The 15,752-nt window shown below is 34.6% G+C and overlaps 1 protein-coding gene across 2 annotated transcripts; it reads right to left on the bottom strand.

Annotated features, from left to right (window-relative positions):
* Nucleotides 1-7,545: 7,545 nt before the first annotated feature.
* Nucleotides 7,546-15,140, bottom strand: LOC114400747. Of its 2 annotated transcripts, none has more exons than XM_028363367.1 (9): nt 14,882-15,140; nt 13,303-14,123; nt 11,597-12,741; nt 10,862-11,156; nt 10,525-10,743; nt 9,614-9,787; nt 9,054-9,248; nt 8,842-8,955; nt 7,546-8,133 (listed from the first exon to the last, which is right to left on the bottom strand). In XM_028363367.1, the coding sequence occupies exons 2-9, from the start codon at nt 13,987-13,989 to the stop codon at nt 7,798-7,800; spliced, it is 3,165 nt and encodes a 1,054-aa protein (XP_028219168.1). In that variant the 5' UTR covers nt 13,990-14,123; nt 14,882-15,140; the 3' UTR covers nt 7,546-7,797. The 2 variants fall into 2 exon arrangements, with proteins under 2 accessions (XP_028219168.1, XP_028219169.1); XM_028363368.1 differs by lacking the exon at nt 14,882-15,140 and adding an exon at nt 14,435-14,724.
* Between the last annotated feature and the right edge of the window lie 612 nt (nt 15,141-15,752).

Here is a 15,752-nt window from a genome sequence, read left to right on the forward strand (position 1 = left end):
GACGGACTCTTCGGAGTGTAGGCCTTGGGAGTCACCCGGTTTGAGTGCTCCTTTAAGACAATGTTGATCCCATATGGTTGGAGCATTCTCGCAAAACACTGTAACCCTAACTGGTCTTCCTATGATCTTACCTAGTAAGAGTGACCTGACTTACTAGTGTGTGGTTTGTCTTGTCATGTACTCCTAGGCGCTCGACGTGATTTTTCACTGACATGGTACCACATTGCATATATGTTTGAGTCTTAGTGTATATGTTGCATAACGCTTGTGTATTGATTGACTTGATGATATTGTGTTTTGATCATTGAGTACGTGAATGTTGTGAAAATGAATAAAATGTGTGGTGTTGTGATGTAATGTTGTGCGACAAAGTGGTGAAATAATGTGAGTAATACTTAAGTAAGTTGTATTTTGTTTATATGATATTTATAGCTACATGTAATCTTGTTTCTCTCCATTAGTTAGGAATGTGATAACTCACTCCCTGTGTGTTGTTTGTGTTTGGATCCTGTAATGATCTTGAACTTTGTGTTCGGGGGAGCAGATGAATAGGTGGATGACTATGAAGAACCTCATGCTAGAGGACATGGGAACACAACACTCTGATAGGATGTGACATTAGGATATATGTTTTATATTAATTGTATGAAGCTTAGATGACCTTGTTTGAGCCGAGATGACTTTATTATTTATTTGGACAAGTTTGAATATGATGTAGAAGAAAGTGAATGTGAGCCTTTTACCTCTTTGAAAGGCTTGTATTTAAAAATGTTTTAAAAATACTTTTGATTAATATTTGAATTTTTATTCCTTTATTAGTATATATGTGAGGGGTAGAGGGTGTCACACACTCAAACAAAGAGATTTTAATTAAATGAAATGAGTAACATAATAAAATATCTAAATGGATGGTATATTCATTTTTTGAATCAACTTTCTATTTTTTTAAGTGTATAATTGTGTAAAGGTGACACTTTAACTGTTTAAGCCAACAAAAAATAATTTTTAAATAATACACATACATTTAATAAGAAGTGTTGAACAAGTGTGTTGAACAAGTATCGAACAAGTAATCCGATGGATCAGTGTCAGAAATGTGTCCGACATGATGATGCTTTGAACAAAAGAGACATCCGTCCTTTATAGCTGTGTAGCTTCTGTAGCTTTCTCTTTATCCGTTTCTTGTCAAAGCTAGATTCTAATTTTAGAATGTTGAGTTTTCGGATGAATACTTGTCCAAAAAAGCTTCAAACATTGCATCATTAGCAAGCAACCATGGTAGTGAAGCTGTTGAGGCAGGTTGCAAATGCTTAAAATGCTGCTGAGATAGGGTAACAGTAATCCATTGTAAACAAGTTGTTCCCAACATTTCCAAATTGGAGGATGACTTCATTTTCTTGTGGGAGGTGGGGGTGATGGAGATGATTGATGAGATTGTTAGGCATGAATCAAAACTGGCTTTGGAAATGCCCAAACAGACCTTGAAGGTCTATTATAGGAGAAAGGGCAAAGGTGTAAATTAGGGGCTTTTATAAATAAGCCACTATGGGCAGTGTATAGGGATATTGATTGATTTGATTCAAGTTGTTGTTGTTGGCTGGGAAACCAATGTTAAAGAAGAATGCTCCTTTGGGGAGGGTACCTTGTGTACTTGGTTCTGTTAGAGTTTTGGTTTTACACAAATAGATTCTTTCTTTCTCTCTTTTCTTTCACTCTATCACTCTCTACGTGCTTCTGTTAGACATTATGTGGGAATCAATCCTTGGGCTGAAAGTAGGTTCCTAACAGAGATGGACATTCTTTTTTTTCCTTGGATTGTTCAACCATAATGCTTCCCTCCTTATTTTATGCAATTTATTTCTGACTCTTGTCTTAGATGATTCTTCCCCTTTGATCTATATATTTCAATCTATGGCTCTTGGAAGGCTTGTTGAGTTTGTGGAAGCAATGCCTTCCAAGGTTATTTTGATGATGCCAAAGAATCAAGAGTTAAGCAAAGTTTCAAGCAAAGATTCAAGAATCAAGTTTCAAGTTTCAAGATTCAAGAATAAAGTTTCAAGAATCAAGAATCAAGAATCAACAAGAATCAAGATCAAGATTCAAGACTCAAGAGAAGAATTAATCAAGATAAGTATTAAAAAGTTTTTTCAAAAACTGAGTAGTACATGGATTTTTCTCAAAACATGTTTACCAAAGAGTTTTTACTCTCTGGTAATCGATTACTAGATTGTTGTAATCGATTACCAGTAAGCAAAATGGTTTTCAAAAAGCTTTCAACTGAATTTACAACGTTCCAATTGATTTAAAAAAACTATAATCGATTACAATGTTTTGGTAATCGATTACCAGTGTGCTTGAACGTTGAAATTCAAATTCAAATATGAAGAGTCACATTCTTTCACAAAAAAAGCTTTGTGTAATCGATTACACTGATTTGGTAATCGATTACCAGTGATTGTTTCTGAATAAATCAAAAGATGTAACTCTTCAAATAGTTTTTGACTTTTTCAAATTGGTTTTAATTTTTTCTAAAAGTCATAACTCTTCTAAATGGTTCTCTTGACCAGACATGAAGAGTCTATAAAAGCAAGGCTTTGTTTTGCATTTTCTAATCAACCATTCAATCAATCTTTGCAATCTATCTTTTCCAATTCATTCTTTACACAAGCAATTTTTCCACATTGATTTCTGAGTCTCTTTGAACTTCTTCTTCTTCTTCCTTATGCCAAAAACTTTCCAAAGTTTTTTGGTTTTCTAAACCTTGAAAACTTGTGCTATTCATTCTTTTCATCTCTTCTCCCTTTTCCAAAAGAACAAAGGACTAACCGCCTGAATTCTTTTGTGTTTCCCTTCTCCCTTGTCAAAGAATTCAAAACGACACAGTCCGAGAATTCTTTTGATTCTTCCCTTTCCCTTATACAAAAGTTTTCAAAGGACTAACCGCCTGAGAATTATTTTGTATCCCCATTCACAAAGTATCAAAGGTTTAACCGCTTGAGATCTTTGTCTTAACACATTGGAGGGTACATCCTTTGTGGTACATCTACTTGGGTTTGACTGAGAACAAGAGAAGGTACATCTCTTGTGGATCATTTCTAGTGGAAGGTACATCCACTAGGTTCAAAGAGAACAAGGGAGGGTACATCCCTTGTGGATCTTTGCTTGTAAAAGGATTTTTACAAGGTTGGAAGAAATCTCAAGGATCGCAGGTCACTTGGGGACTGGATGTAGGCACGGGTTGTTGCCGAACCAGTATAAAAACTCTTGTGTGTTTGTCTCCTTCTTTCCTACTCTTTTAATTTCTGTTGTGCACTTTAATTCCCGCTTTTACTTTTGGTTAAGTTTTTTTTCTACTCTTTATTTTCTTAACAATATAGTAAAAGCCTAAGAAGCATAAATTTTTAATTAGTAAAGGTCTAGTAATAATTAATTCAACCCCCCTTCTTAATTATTCTGAGGCCACTCGATCCAACAAAGTTGAATAGGCAGATTTTCAAGTATTTGCATAAGCATTATTTGTGAAAAAAGCCTTATAGATCACTAATCAACGCACTGAAGGAAGAAGCAGCTGCACTTAATAATTTTATTGTGGAAAATTTATCATGTGTGTATCAATCTCTAATGTAATAAGGAGATTTAACTTAGTTGATTGAACATGATGTGAGTGTTGCAAATTTCGTGATATCGTACTCAATTCCTACTGGATAATTAAAAAAAACTCCAATTTTTGTTTCTGATTACGTAACTTGTGAAGATGCAGTTTCTGTGGCTCCTGAAAGCAACCGATGGGATCTAGGAGTTTATGTTGCTAGCAAAAAATCATTGCCAACATTCATTTAGTCAAATCTTTGAAAAAAAAAGTTGATATTTGGAGCAACCATGCTTCAAAGAAGCAATTGAAAAAGTTCTTCTCATATTTACTCCATATTATACTTATCTTCATTGTGTAACAAGTAGTTTTCAAGAGCTAGGTGTGCAAGAAATTGACAAGTGTAAGCTACGCAAGAGGGCTATTTTGTCACAAATATCATCAGAACTTCTAAATGGTTCCCTTTTGTTCAAACAAAAAGTAAGATCCTCCTTTGGTCACATACAACTCATTTTTACCCCTCAAACACAAACACACTCATAAGTAAACTAATAAAGAATTGCATATTAATCTTTGCCAGTGTTTGTTTCAGCTTAGTTCAGCTTTCTATAGACATCTTTTATTTTTTTTTCTTGTTTAATGCTCCGGTGTCATATTTTGAGCAAGAAAAATTTACATCCATAGGTATTCTGTAACATCCTATTTTTCATAAACTAATTTAAAAAGAATTATTATTTATAAATAAATAGAGTTTAAAAAAAATGATCATGTTTTTATAAAGAAATAAATAATGAGAAATAATGGTTTGAAGAAAAAAAAAGATATTTGATTTATTCATTTGATAGGGAATAAAATAGAGTTTCTTTTATAAAATATTAAAAATAAATAAATAGAGTAATAATAAGTTGTGTGTACCCTAGGTATAAATAGCGATGTTAGGTCAGTTTTAGACTAACGATGCCTCTTCTTTCCCTCATTTTCGTTTTCACTCTTCTCCTCTCCAAAATCCTTTCTTTTTCCCGTAGTCCACAAAACCTACCTCAGAAAAACGATGATCTCAGATTCATTCACCGTTGGATCGTCGTGAAATTTGAGTACCATGTTTATAACCAAATTTTTAGAATTCTCACCGTTGGGAATTTCAAAAACATGTCAGAGATAAGAGAAATACCCTTTGCACCGTAGTTTTCTCATTTCCTGCAGAAACCCAAAACGGTCTCAGTAAAACTATGATCCCGGTGTTTTTAACCGTTGGATTTTCATGAAATTTTGATATGTTGTCCAAAATTCAATTTTTCAAACTTTCACCGTTGGGATTTGCGAGATAATAGTTTTGGAGGGAGAAAAATGAATTGCATGAAGACAGTAGAAGTGAAGGCTTTAATCTCTTCTCCGTCTCTCTGATGTTTGGGAATTCTATCAGAGCAGTCGGAGAAATAACTGAAGGAATATCAGGAAACTGCTAGAGATGTCGCTATCTCTGTCGAAAGACACGTGATTCCACTCAGAGGTAAGGGATGAATTTATCGCAATTGGGGGTTAGAATGAACATGTGTAGGGATCCATAAGGAACTAAATTTGGGTTTATTTTGGGATGTTTATTGAATTATAATTTTCTCTTTATGATTATAAATACAGTATTATTGTGTTCTATGTACCAATTGATGTCCTGATGAGAATTGATTGATAAACTTGAGTGCTCTTGATGTCTTTGTGTTTAACCCATGAATTTGATTAATTGATTTTGATATAATTGTGAGAAACTATTTCAGGGATTTTACACCCCATGTTGTGATAAAATCTTTTGTATAAATTTTTATGTTGAGGTTATGAAATGATGATTCAAACTGTGATTATGTGATAAATTGAACATGTGACGGATGATGAAATACATGTGTATTGAGATGAGATGTGTGTATTGAGTTGTGAACTATGAATTGTGTAATCACACAATTGTAAGACCCTTTAAGGGCGACGAGTATTGTGATGAGATCCATTGTGAGAACCCGACGAGTTAAAATGATTTTGAAAACAATTGAGTAGTTGTGTATATTGCATAGTTCATAGGTAAAGTGAATATGATTCATGAGATGTGATAACATGCTATTTTGAGATTATACCATTGTGATTGAGATCGAGTGTATGTGATAAATTGTGTATGTATGTGATTGAGATGTTGTGTGCATTGAGTATTAACTATGAATTGTACAATCACACGACTATAAGTCCCTTTAAGGGCGACGAGTTAATGCTAAGTCCCCTTAAGGGCAATGAGTTAATATTAAGTCCATTTTTGGGCGACGAGTTAATGTTAAGTCCTTTTAAGGGTGACGAGTTAATGTTAAGTCCCTTTTAGGGCGACGAGTTAAAAGTATTTTGAGAACAATTGAGGAGTCGTGTATTTTGTACAGTTCATAGATAGAGTCTGTGTGCTAAAATATTTTCTGGGTTGGACCTGAATCAGGAGGGAGAGACCCTGATGGACTCTTCGGAGTATAGGCCTTGGGGGTCACACAGTTTGAGTGCTCCTTTAAGCCTATGTTGATCCCATATGGTTGGAGCATTCTCGCAAAACACTGTGACCCTGACTGGTCTCCCTATGATATTACCTAGTGAGAGTGACTTGACTTGCTAGTGTGTAGTTTGTCTTGTCATGTACTCCTAGGCGCCCGACGAGGTTTTTCACTGACATGGTATCACATTGCATATAGGCTTGAGTCTTAGCATAATTGTTGCATACACTTGCTAATTATTTATTATGAAATTGATGTGTTATTATGTCTTGATCGGAGTGTGTGATTCTTGTGTATTGTGATTGATGATTGAAAAGTGAATTTTGAATGACAAAGTGATGAAATAATGCGAGATATGCTAAGTAAATTGTATTTGGTTACTATATGTTGTCTTGTTTCTCTCTAGTAGTTAGGAATGTGATAACTCACTTTCGGTTTGCTGTTTGTGTTTGGATCCTGTGATGATCTTTAACTTTGTGTTCGGGGGAGCAGATGAATAGGTGGATGACTATGAAAAACCTCATGCTAGAGGAAACATGAACACAACGCTCTGATAGGATGTGACATTAGGATATAGGTTCTATATTAATTATAAGAAGCTTAGATGACCTTGTTTGAGCCAAGATGACTTTATTATTTATTTGGACAAGTTTGAATATGATGTAGAAGAAAGTGAATGTGAGTCTTTTACCCATTTGAAAGGCTTGTATTAAAAAATATTTTAAAAATACTTTTAATTAATATTTGAATTGTTATTCCTTTATTAGTATATATGTGAGGGGTAGAGGGTGTCACATATTCATTTGATGCTGTTGTTTTAGTTCGCTCAATGGAATCTGGCCTCAATGTTTTGTCATGCTTTAGAGAAATTTGTGCTGCCATTTAATGATGTCGTTACATTCAAATTTTTTGTTTGTCTTTTCGTGATTGAATTTGTTGTGTCATTTGAATTAAGATTCAAATAGCAAAGTGCACAACAAAACCTCCCTTGGGATTTGGTATTAACATCTTGTTATCTGGTTAACCTCTCAATCTCATCTAAGGCCATGTAGTAAGTTGCATTTAGAGTCTCAATAAAGTACTACATATTTGTATGCCTACTGTTCTCTCCATCTCTCAATACTTTATGTTGTAAAAGAAGCTTATGCACTCCTATCCCTAGAGTGAATAAGCTTCTCTAAAGTTAGCTTGTCTCTAAAGTGTACAATAAAAGCGTTTTTACTTTTAAATTTTTGGATAAAACTTTGATACAAATACTTTTGGTATTATTCTTCAATTAAAATTAGAGTTTCAATAACCTAGATTAACATTTAATGCCAACTTTTATTACACAAATTGTTAACATAAAACTCTAATTCTAATTAGAGAATAGTACTAAAAGCACCTTTTTTTAGATATCCTTCACTAAAGGCAATCCTATTTGAACCGGATAGTATCATCATGGGCTGTAAAACTCTCTTTTTGAATATTTAACATAGTTGCATATCAGGATTTGAACTCGAGACCAGAAATCACTGGTTAAACTAGAACAACTCCATGCTGGTTGATCCATCCACTCGACTGTATAATACTAAAAGCACCTACTGAACCGTATGAGTTTTACCCAAAGTCAATACACTTTTACCTGCACAATTTATTATTTTATTTTACATACAAGCTCACTTTAAAAGAGTGTAGAATCTATCTACAAGAAGACTAATCGCTTTTCATCCATACATCCCTAAGGAGTTCATATCTGACAGGAGATTGGTTGCGAATTTCTTTGAACTTCAAGCTGGATTTTGTTAAAACTTTTGGGGATGAGGAAACACTGAAGAATATTGAAGACAATGGGGACTTCAATTCATCGAGCTCATCATCACTTGTGTGTGACTTCCTAACAACAGAAGATTTGTTTCTTCTTAGTTGAGATTTGCTTCCTATCTCCCCAACAATGCTTGCAATGGAAGTTGCTGGTGGTGGTGAATAGGCAATGGGAGCTGCAATGCATGGAAAGTTGTTGACATACTCCTTTCCATCTTCCATTTCATTCTGTGCCAAATTCAAAACAGAACTTAGAAGAAATCACATTCCACACAAAAAAGCTACACATATCTTGAATTAGTCAACACAGTTGTCTGGATATTTTAAAAACAAGTGATGACTAATTAGCTATATATAGAAAAAATTAAAGAAATGAAGAAAAAGTAAATTAATAAAATTGTACTAATCATTTGATCCCTATAGGTATCACTCATTTAATAATTAGTTCCTGTATGAAAAAATTGAAGTTTTAGTCCCTATAAGGATGTTTACTGTATAGAAATTAGAAACTAAAACTCAACTTTTTTAGAGACTAAAACTTAAAAAACATAGTAGCAGGGACCAATGTGTATTAATAAGAACGTGCAGGGACTAAATCATTAGTTTAACCTTAATAAATGTAAATATAATTATATTTCACTCAGTATATAATATCGTTTCTGTATCTTAATTTTTCAAAAAAGTTATTATATTTATATATCATATCCAATACTCATATCTATACCTATGCACCATAGTATATCAATTTCATATTTCCATTGAGACCTCTGTGGAAGACAGTGTCCGGATTTCACATGCGTGGTGGAACTTACCCAAATATAATGTGTTTGTTTTATTTTATTTATGCATATGAGAATATTTAATATGGGGTGTGTCCAATAGAAGATCCTATATAACGAGACAACAAAATTTTAAGTACAAATTTGGATATCTAACCTCTGAGTTCAAAGCTTCAAAAACATTAGAGGGAACAGGATCAGGGCAAAGCTCATCCGGGACAAAGTTGTCTAGAATCTTCTTGATAAGTGTTGCATTAAACATTGGGCACACCTTAACAAGCAAGAATCCTTTTAGCATGATTAGGTGAAACATAACAGTGTTAACAACTAGCAACATGAAGAAAAGTTCAATTTCGTGGCCAAACAAACCTCATTCCTTATGGATGCACTTAACAGCATATCCTTAGGAAGCATCAAGAGGTCACTTAGTGCATTGAGAATACTGAAGGACTTAAAGAATGTATTTTCTCTCTCTTCATTGTGATCAGGGTCAGCTTTATCTTCAATTGAGTCAACATCATCCATGCCAAATAGATCAGTCAACCATCTAGACCAGGTCCCAATCTGACAATGACAAATTCAAGGCATAAATGTGAAGAATGTATCACTAAAGACAGGGAAATTATCTATAGTAACATTGTATTCAAAATGCACAGTCACCCTCTAATTCAACAACTGTTCTGCTAATTCTAGGCCAAGAAACCATGTTCATGGCCTGCTTTAAAACCCACATTCATGACTTAAAGAAATATATCAACTAAAACTGAAAGAAAGGTACAAGTTGAACTTATATTTGTGGTTTGGAAATAGATTCATGAGTGGATGACCAGATATGAAAGTTCACAAATGTGTAAAGAGAGACAGACAAAAATACATACATACATACATACTAACTTACAGATGCACACACACTCAGATTGAGAAGTTACCACAGTTTTTAGCTGTGCACCAGCTCCGAAGCTTGATTTTCCAGGTGGAATGGGGAGAACGTTGGGATCACTAATAGCATCAGATACAGGATCAGTTGGTATATCATCAGCAGATTCGCGAAGAATGGCATTGAACATAGCCACATCTAACCTCGCCACACACTGCTCCATTATCTAGATTTAAGTAGCAGAAATGCATTCTGATGTCATGACAGATACAAAGAACAGAAGAAGTGCTTTCATTTCATTGACTAAAGAAATGAACTTAAGACATAATATGAATTAAAATCTCTTGCAGGGATATCAATTTGGGGGAAGAAAAACAGAAGAAGTACTTTCAGATTAAGAAATTTGTGCTAATTATTAAATTTTGTCAACCATTATTGGCCATCCATTACAGTAAAGATATTAAAAATGAAGACACCTTGCTAGTCAGCCCTCATGATTAATTCACGAGACCCAAGATCAGCCATACAGACACACCTTATAGTTAAATTTCCTGGCATAGAGTCAATGATAATAATGTCCAAATATAAAATAAAATAAATGAATTTTCCATCCTTTAGGAACAATGATATACCCAAAATAAAACCTTATGGAATTCATTTAGAGTCACAAACAAGTATTTTTAAACTTTGGTTTAAATATGTTTTTCCCTCATTGTTTATCCTGCTCTTGTTTTTAAATTGACCTATAATCATAACTTTCAAATCTTATAGCCTTACCAACCCCAGCCAAACCACATAAAAATGTAAACAAACTAACATACATAACCAACCGGTCACCAAAGTGCAACTTTATTATCATTGTGCTAGGACTCGGCACTCGCCCTCATATAAAAATGTAAACAAGGTAGAGGAAAAAAAAACAATATGATGAAAAAGGTTGGGAACTGATTAAATTAGACTGACCAATCTAGAAAGCATAGACAGACAGCCACACTCATGCCCTCGGGCTCGAATAGGACAGACCCTTTCACAGGCTTCCCTAAAAGCATTCTTCCAAATATATACAGACAAGTTACCCTGCTTTTGATCACATGAGCTTGAAGTCCTTCTATAGTCTTTTCTTGTGGCAGACATCACTTCCTTGTTGGTCACCATGGTGTGCTGCATATGTGGAGTCAGAGTCTGGACATAGACAAAGAAGGATTCATGTTAGGTTACAATGAAATTTTGTGATATTTAATCATCAGCAAATAGATCAGTTGTAGGATTGTTCAAGGGGAGGATAAGATTAAGGCATTACCTGCCACCAGATGGATTCTATAATGCGAGAGAAGATCCAAGCTTCAACCTTTTCGAGTGCTAATATGAATATATGGGGATCATCCCAGTTACCAAAACCTTCATATCCTAAAGCTGTATTTTCAGTTTTTCTGGGGTATAACCCCTTCACCCTTAGTGAGGTTGTTATCTTGCCACACCCCTCCTCTCCCTCAGTTTTCTTTCTTCTACCAGATCCAGCAGGATTTGGTGGAACTTTGACTGTTTGGCTTATAATTGTTCTCAACACTATAGTATTAGACAACCAAAAAGTCAACCTGTAGCCATGCAAGAAGAGGTCATCCAGAAGGCACAGTTCATGATGGAACTTTAGATTGTTTGTGCAGAAAAATTCATCAGAACATCGGTTGACAAACCTCTAAACGAAAACCTGACCCATTTAATTGTTTGTGCAGGATATCTACTTCATCATTATCTTAAAAGAAAATTTAGATTTAGTCCATTATCATTTTAGAAAGTATTTTGATGGAACAATGTATCACATGCTCAGCATAAGGGAACTTTCATTGTGACTCAGCTTGTTTCCTGAATTAACCAATTAAAGACAATCAATTCGCACAAAATATAAAACTAACACTTCATGATGGTGCAACTAGTGATTCTTAGATCTGATGGATATGATACACAGTGTAGTTTTCAGTCATAGGATATTTGGAAAATTGTTAGAATAAAAAGAAGTAATATGGCTCAAATGTACCTTGGGACATCGTTTCCACATGCCTTTGTAACAAGTACTAATCCTGAAACTGAACTTTTAGCTGCCCCAGCCCTTCTTTCTTGAAGATTTTCTTTACTAGCATGAAGATAGAGCCTGGAAAGGCGCCGAGCTGGGGCATGAACTTTACTTGTGGAGTTTCCATGCTCAGCAACTACTGTATATAAAGCAGCCTCAATAGCAGCGGCTTCTCTTAACTCTCCTTCAAGCATCTTTATCTTCTTTTCTAAATGCTCAATTTTTCCATCTAGAGTACCACTTCTTATTTCCTTTGCAAGAATCTTAGAATCTCTTCTGTCATTGCTTCTGTTCCCTGAACTGTTTTGTGCATCTCCAAGAATTCCATTTTCATTTAATTCAGCATTCCTAACTGAGTCTCCCGGTAACCTCACCGACTTCGTGTTCTTTAATCTTTCACTTTTGAGAATATTTTCCTGCATACTCGTATTTGACTCCCCATAAGAATGTGTATTGCTACCCAATAAGGCTTGATCTCTGGCCTCTTGTGCTACCAATTGTTCATCTTCTATGTAGTTTTGCCCATCCAAATTAGATCTTTCATTTCCATCCAAATTTGATCTCTCCTTCATAAAATATTTGTCAGCTTCCTTACATCTCCCATTTAATTTGTCATCACATTTAGTAGTATCAAAGTTTTCATAGCCTGGATTTTTGCTAGTGAAGTGACCTCTATCTTGAGATGATGTATGTTTTGAATAAATGCCAAAAGTACTTTCATTACTGTTTCTTTGGACATCAGCAACTATATTTCTGTAATTAGCAAGCTTTTCATGAAAACTCTGACCCAAACTTTCATGACCACTGCTTCTTGTCATGCTCCTAGGATTTATGTCTAAATTGTCACAAACTGAAGATGGTGATGAAGAATCGGCACTAGGTGAAGCAGCTAGCTTTTGGATTGACAATGAATTGCGATTAGGAGAATTAGAAGCATGACCATTTACCAGACTCCTGATAACAGGAGATACATCCGTTGATGACACGTAAGAACTCCTCTCAAGCTTGTGTGTATCTTCTTGCACCATATTCATGTTCTCAAGCCTTCTTTCTGAAGCCAAGGGATGTTTCTTAGCATTCACACCAGTGTTGTTGCTAATTGGTTCGTTCTGTAATTGAATTGCAATTACTATATTGCTTGATGAGGAATTTCTTAATATATTCATATATGACAAACAAAAAAATGACTTCACTAATTTTTCACACTATTGATGAAAATATGACTGTTACTACTTTTTACACTTAATATTGAGTCATTTATAGTTTGATTTCACTAGGTCCAGTTACCCTGCTGATGGCAAGTTATAAACCTTGTTCAGCAAGCATAAAGCACACAAAAGTTGCAATGATATATTCTATTGTTGTTTGTCTGAGCCACTTATATTTGTCCTTAAAATATGCAATGCTAGCATATGAAATATCAAAATTCTTGTTCATGAAGTAGGAATCACTCTCTGGCTTTCTAAATGGATACATTTTATAGGACCATGCATCATTGCAAAGAGCTAAGCACATTCACAAAGATATGACAAATGCAAATTTCATGCTGATGATATCTGCATGTAATATAAAACCACTCATGTGTCCTTACTCTTAAGCTCTAGGTGAATACTCATGAATGGTTTTATATAACATTTCTAACAGGATAAACAGAAATTATAAAAGAGTACCGTTCCAAATTTTGGCTGGGTAAAACCAGTGGACTCAATTGAAGTAGAAACTGCTGCCACAGATGAATGTGACGAGACATCATCATCAGTAAAAGAGGCAATCTCGGCTTCCTCAGCATATTCTTCATTCATGAGTGTTGACACTGAGTCACCACCATTACTATCCTTCAACAAGGCACTAGCGCGATTCCTTTCAACGGGCCGAATTTTAATGAACAAAAGTGGCTGATCTGTGTTCCTGTAGCTCCTCTTGCAGTTCATAGGAACACTAGTGCTCAAGGACTCTTTAAGTGCCCCATATTCTGCCAAATCTACGACGCCAGTTGCCAGCAACTGGCCCTTAACAGTCTTATCTCTCCGCGGCTCGTACAAGTTGAACTCCAAGCAATTCTTTTGGAACACATCGGCATCACCACCTCTCACAGACATGTCCCTCAACAAAGTTACATGAAGCCTAAATGACTCATTAAATTCAATTCTCCCTTCACCTATAACTGAACCAAGTGAAGGGGCAACAAGATTGGTAGAACCTGATGCACATTCACCATTCTTCCATTCTATCAACACAGATCGCAGGGATCTTAGAGATTGTGAAGGAGGCCAAGGCTTAATCTCCTGAATGTGAATGAGGAAATCAATTTGAACTGTGACTCCTCTCCTGTTCTTTCCTCTCATGCCTAGAACCATACTTGCTAAAGTGATGGATTTAACTTGGTTGAATGAGTAGAACAATCACAAGCACTCTGAAGCAAATCCAGCTTGAGAACTCAAAATGATTTCACAAACTATTTGCACATAACTTTAATGCAACAGAGAACAGCCTGTGAAGTTTGAACTTAATTAATAAACACATAGAGAGAAGTTCTTAACTCGAGTTAGAAGGATCATATTTACAAAGTAGTGAAAGTACTCAGGATAACCCAAAATAAATATATGAAAAGGGTGTACAAATGAACCAAGAAGAAAATTGATAATGTTTACAATGGAATCCAGTTACAAGTTAAATACACAACATGACGCAACATAAAAGTCATTCAATTTTTCACAGATAACAAAAGGAAAATGCATTAAAGAAGAGTCAGTGGCTTAATCTCCTGAATATGAATGAGGAAATTAATTTGAACTGCGGCACCTCTCCTGTTCTTTCCTCTCATGCCTAATCTAAGCTGATGGATCCTCCCATATGAACCTTTTACTTCAACTTTGTTGAATGTGCAGAATAATCACAAGCCCTCTCAAGCAAATCCAGCTTGAGAACTCCAAATGAATTCACAAACTAATTGCACATAACTGTATAATGCAGCACATAAAACCATGTGAAGTGTGAACTTTAATTAATAAACTAATGCAGGATCATATTTACAAAGTGCTAAAGAGAATCACCCAAATAATCAAAAAGGGTGTACAAATGGGAAGGAGTTAAAACCAAGAAGAAAATTAATAATGTGGACCATTGAATCCAGTTACAAGTTAAATACACAACATGACAACATAAAAGCCATTAAATTTGTCACAGATAAAATAACAAATTAAAAAAGTAATGCATTAAAAAAAGCCAGTGGTGTAATGTAGACCTTACCAGGAAAAACAATGACTGGTGGAGGTGTTGGAAGAATCATAAAGCTGCAAGAGATGGCTATAGCTGAAATAGGATCACCATATTTCTGAGACCATATGATATCTGACTTTGGTTAATTAATATGAGCACCCTTTAATCTAAGTGTAGCCTTTTTTAAATTTTTTCTATTTTGTTCTGACACTCTTGTTGTTTCTGATTCACTTTCAGTTGCAGCTTGTGAAGCACACTAACTGGAATATATATAATATTGCAGCATCCAAGCAAAGGATAGAATTTCCAAGTTAAAGTGGTTTTAAAAAAATAAATTAATAAAAGGTTGGCTCGTGTTGTTACCAAGAATATGTAATTCATTTGGTAAGGCTCATCAAAGGGATTGTTTGTTGTAAACTACTGAAATCACACCATTGTCCGTGATGGTGATGCCTCGCCAGAATCAAGTGACTTTCACATCAAACGTTGAAGTTAATGGTGCTACATAAACCTCATTTCTTTTTCTCTGGTTAAAAGATCAAAATTTAATTGACTTTTCAATGTTCATATTTTCTTTTTTGTAATGTATATGATGTATTATGTAAGGAACGTATATATTGTAACTAGAAAAAATCTGCCGTAAATGATGTATTACCAATTTACAGCAATTTTTACAGCATAAAATGCATGAGAATATATTAATTAATGTCTTTAAAACATTAAGTATAGAACTAACAATATATTTTTTAAAAAGATATTTGCTAGTTGTAAATTCTCTAACATATTATTATATTGTTAATAGAAATTTATTGAAGACTAAGAAAATAAATTCATTAGATATCAAGTAAGATCCACGATAATTTGTTATTTTCAATAATTTTAGACAATAATAATAGAATGT

This window comes from Glycine soja, chromosome 19 (assembly GCF_004193775.1).
Source record: "Glycine soja cultivar W05 chromosome 19, ASM419377v2, whole genome shotgun sequence".
In the NCBI taxonomy this organism is placed as follows: domain Eukaryota; kingdom Viridiplantae; phylum Streptophyta; class Magnoliopsida; order Fabales; family Fabaceae; genus Glycine; species Glycine soja.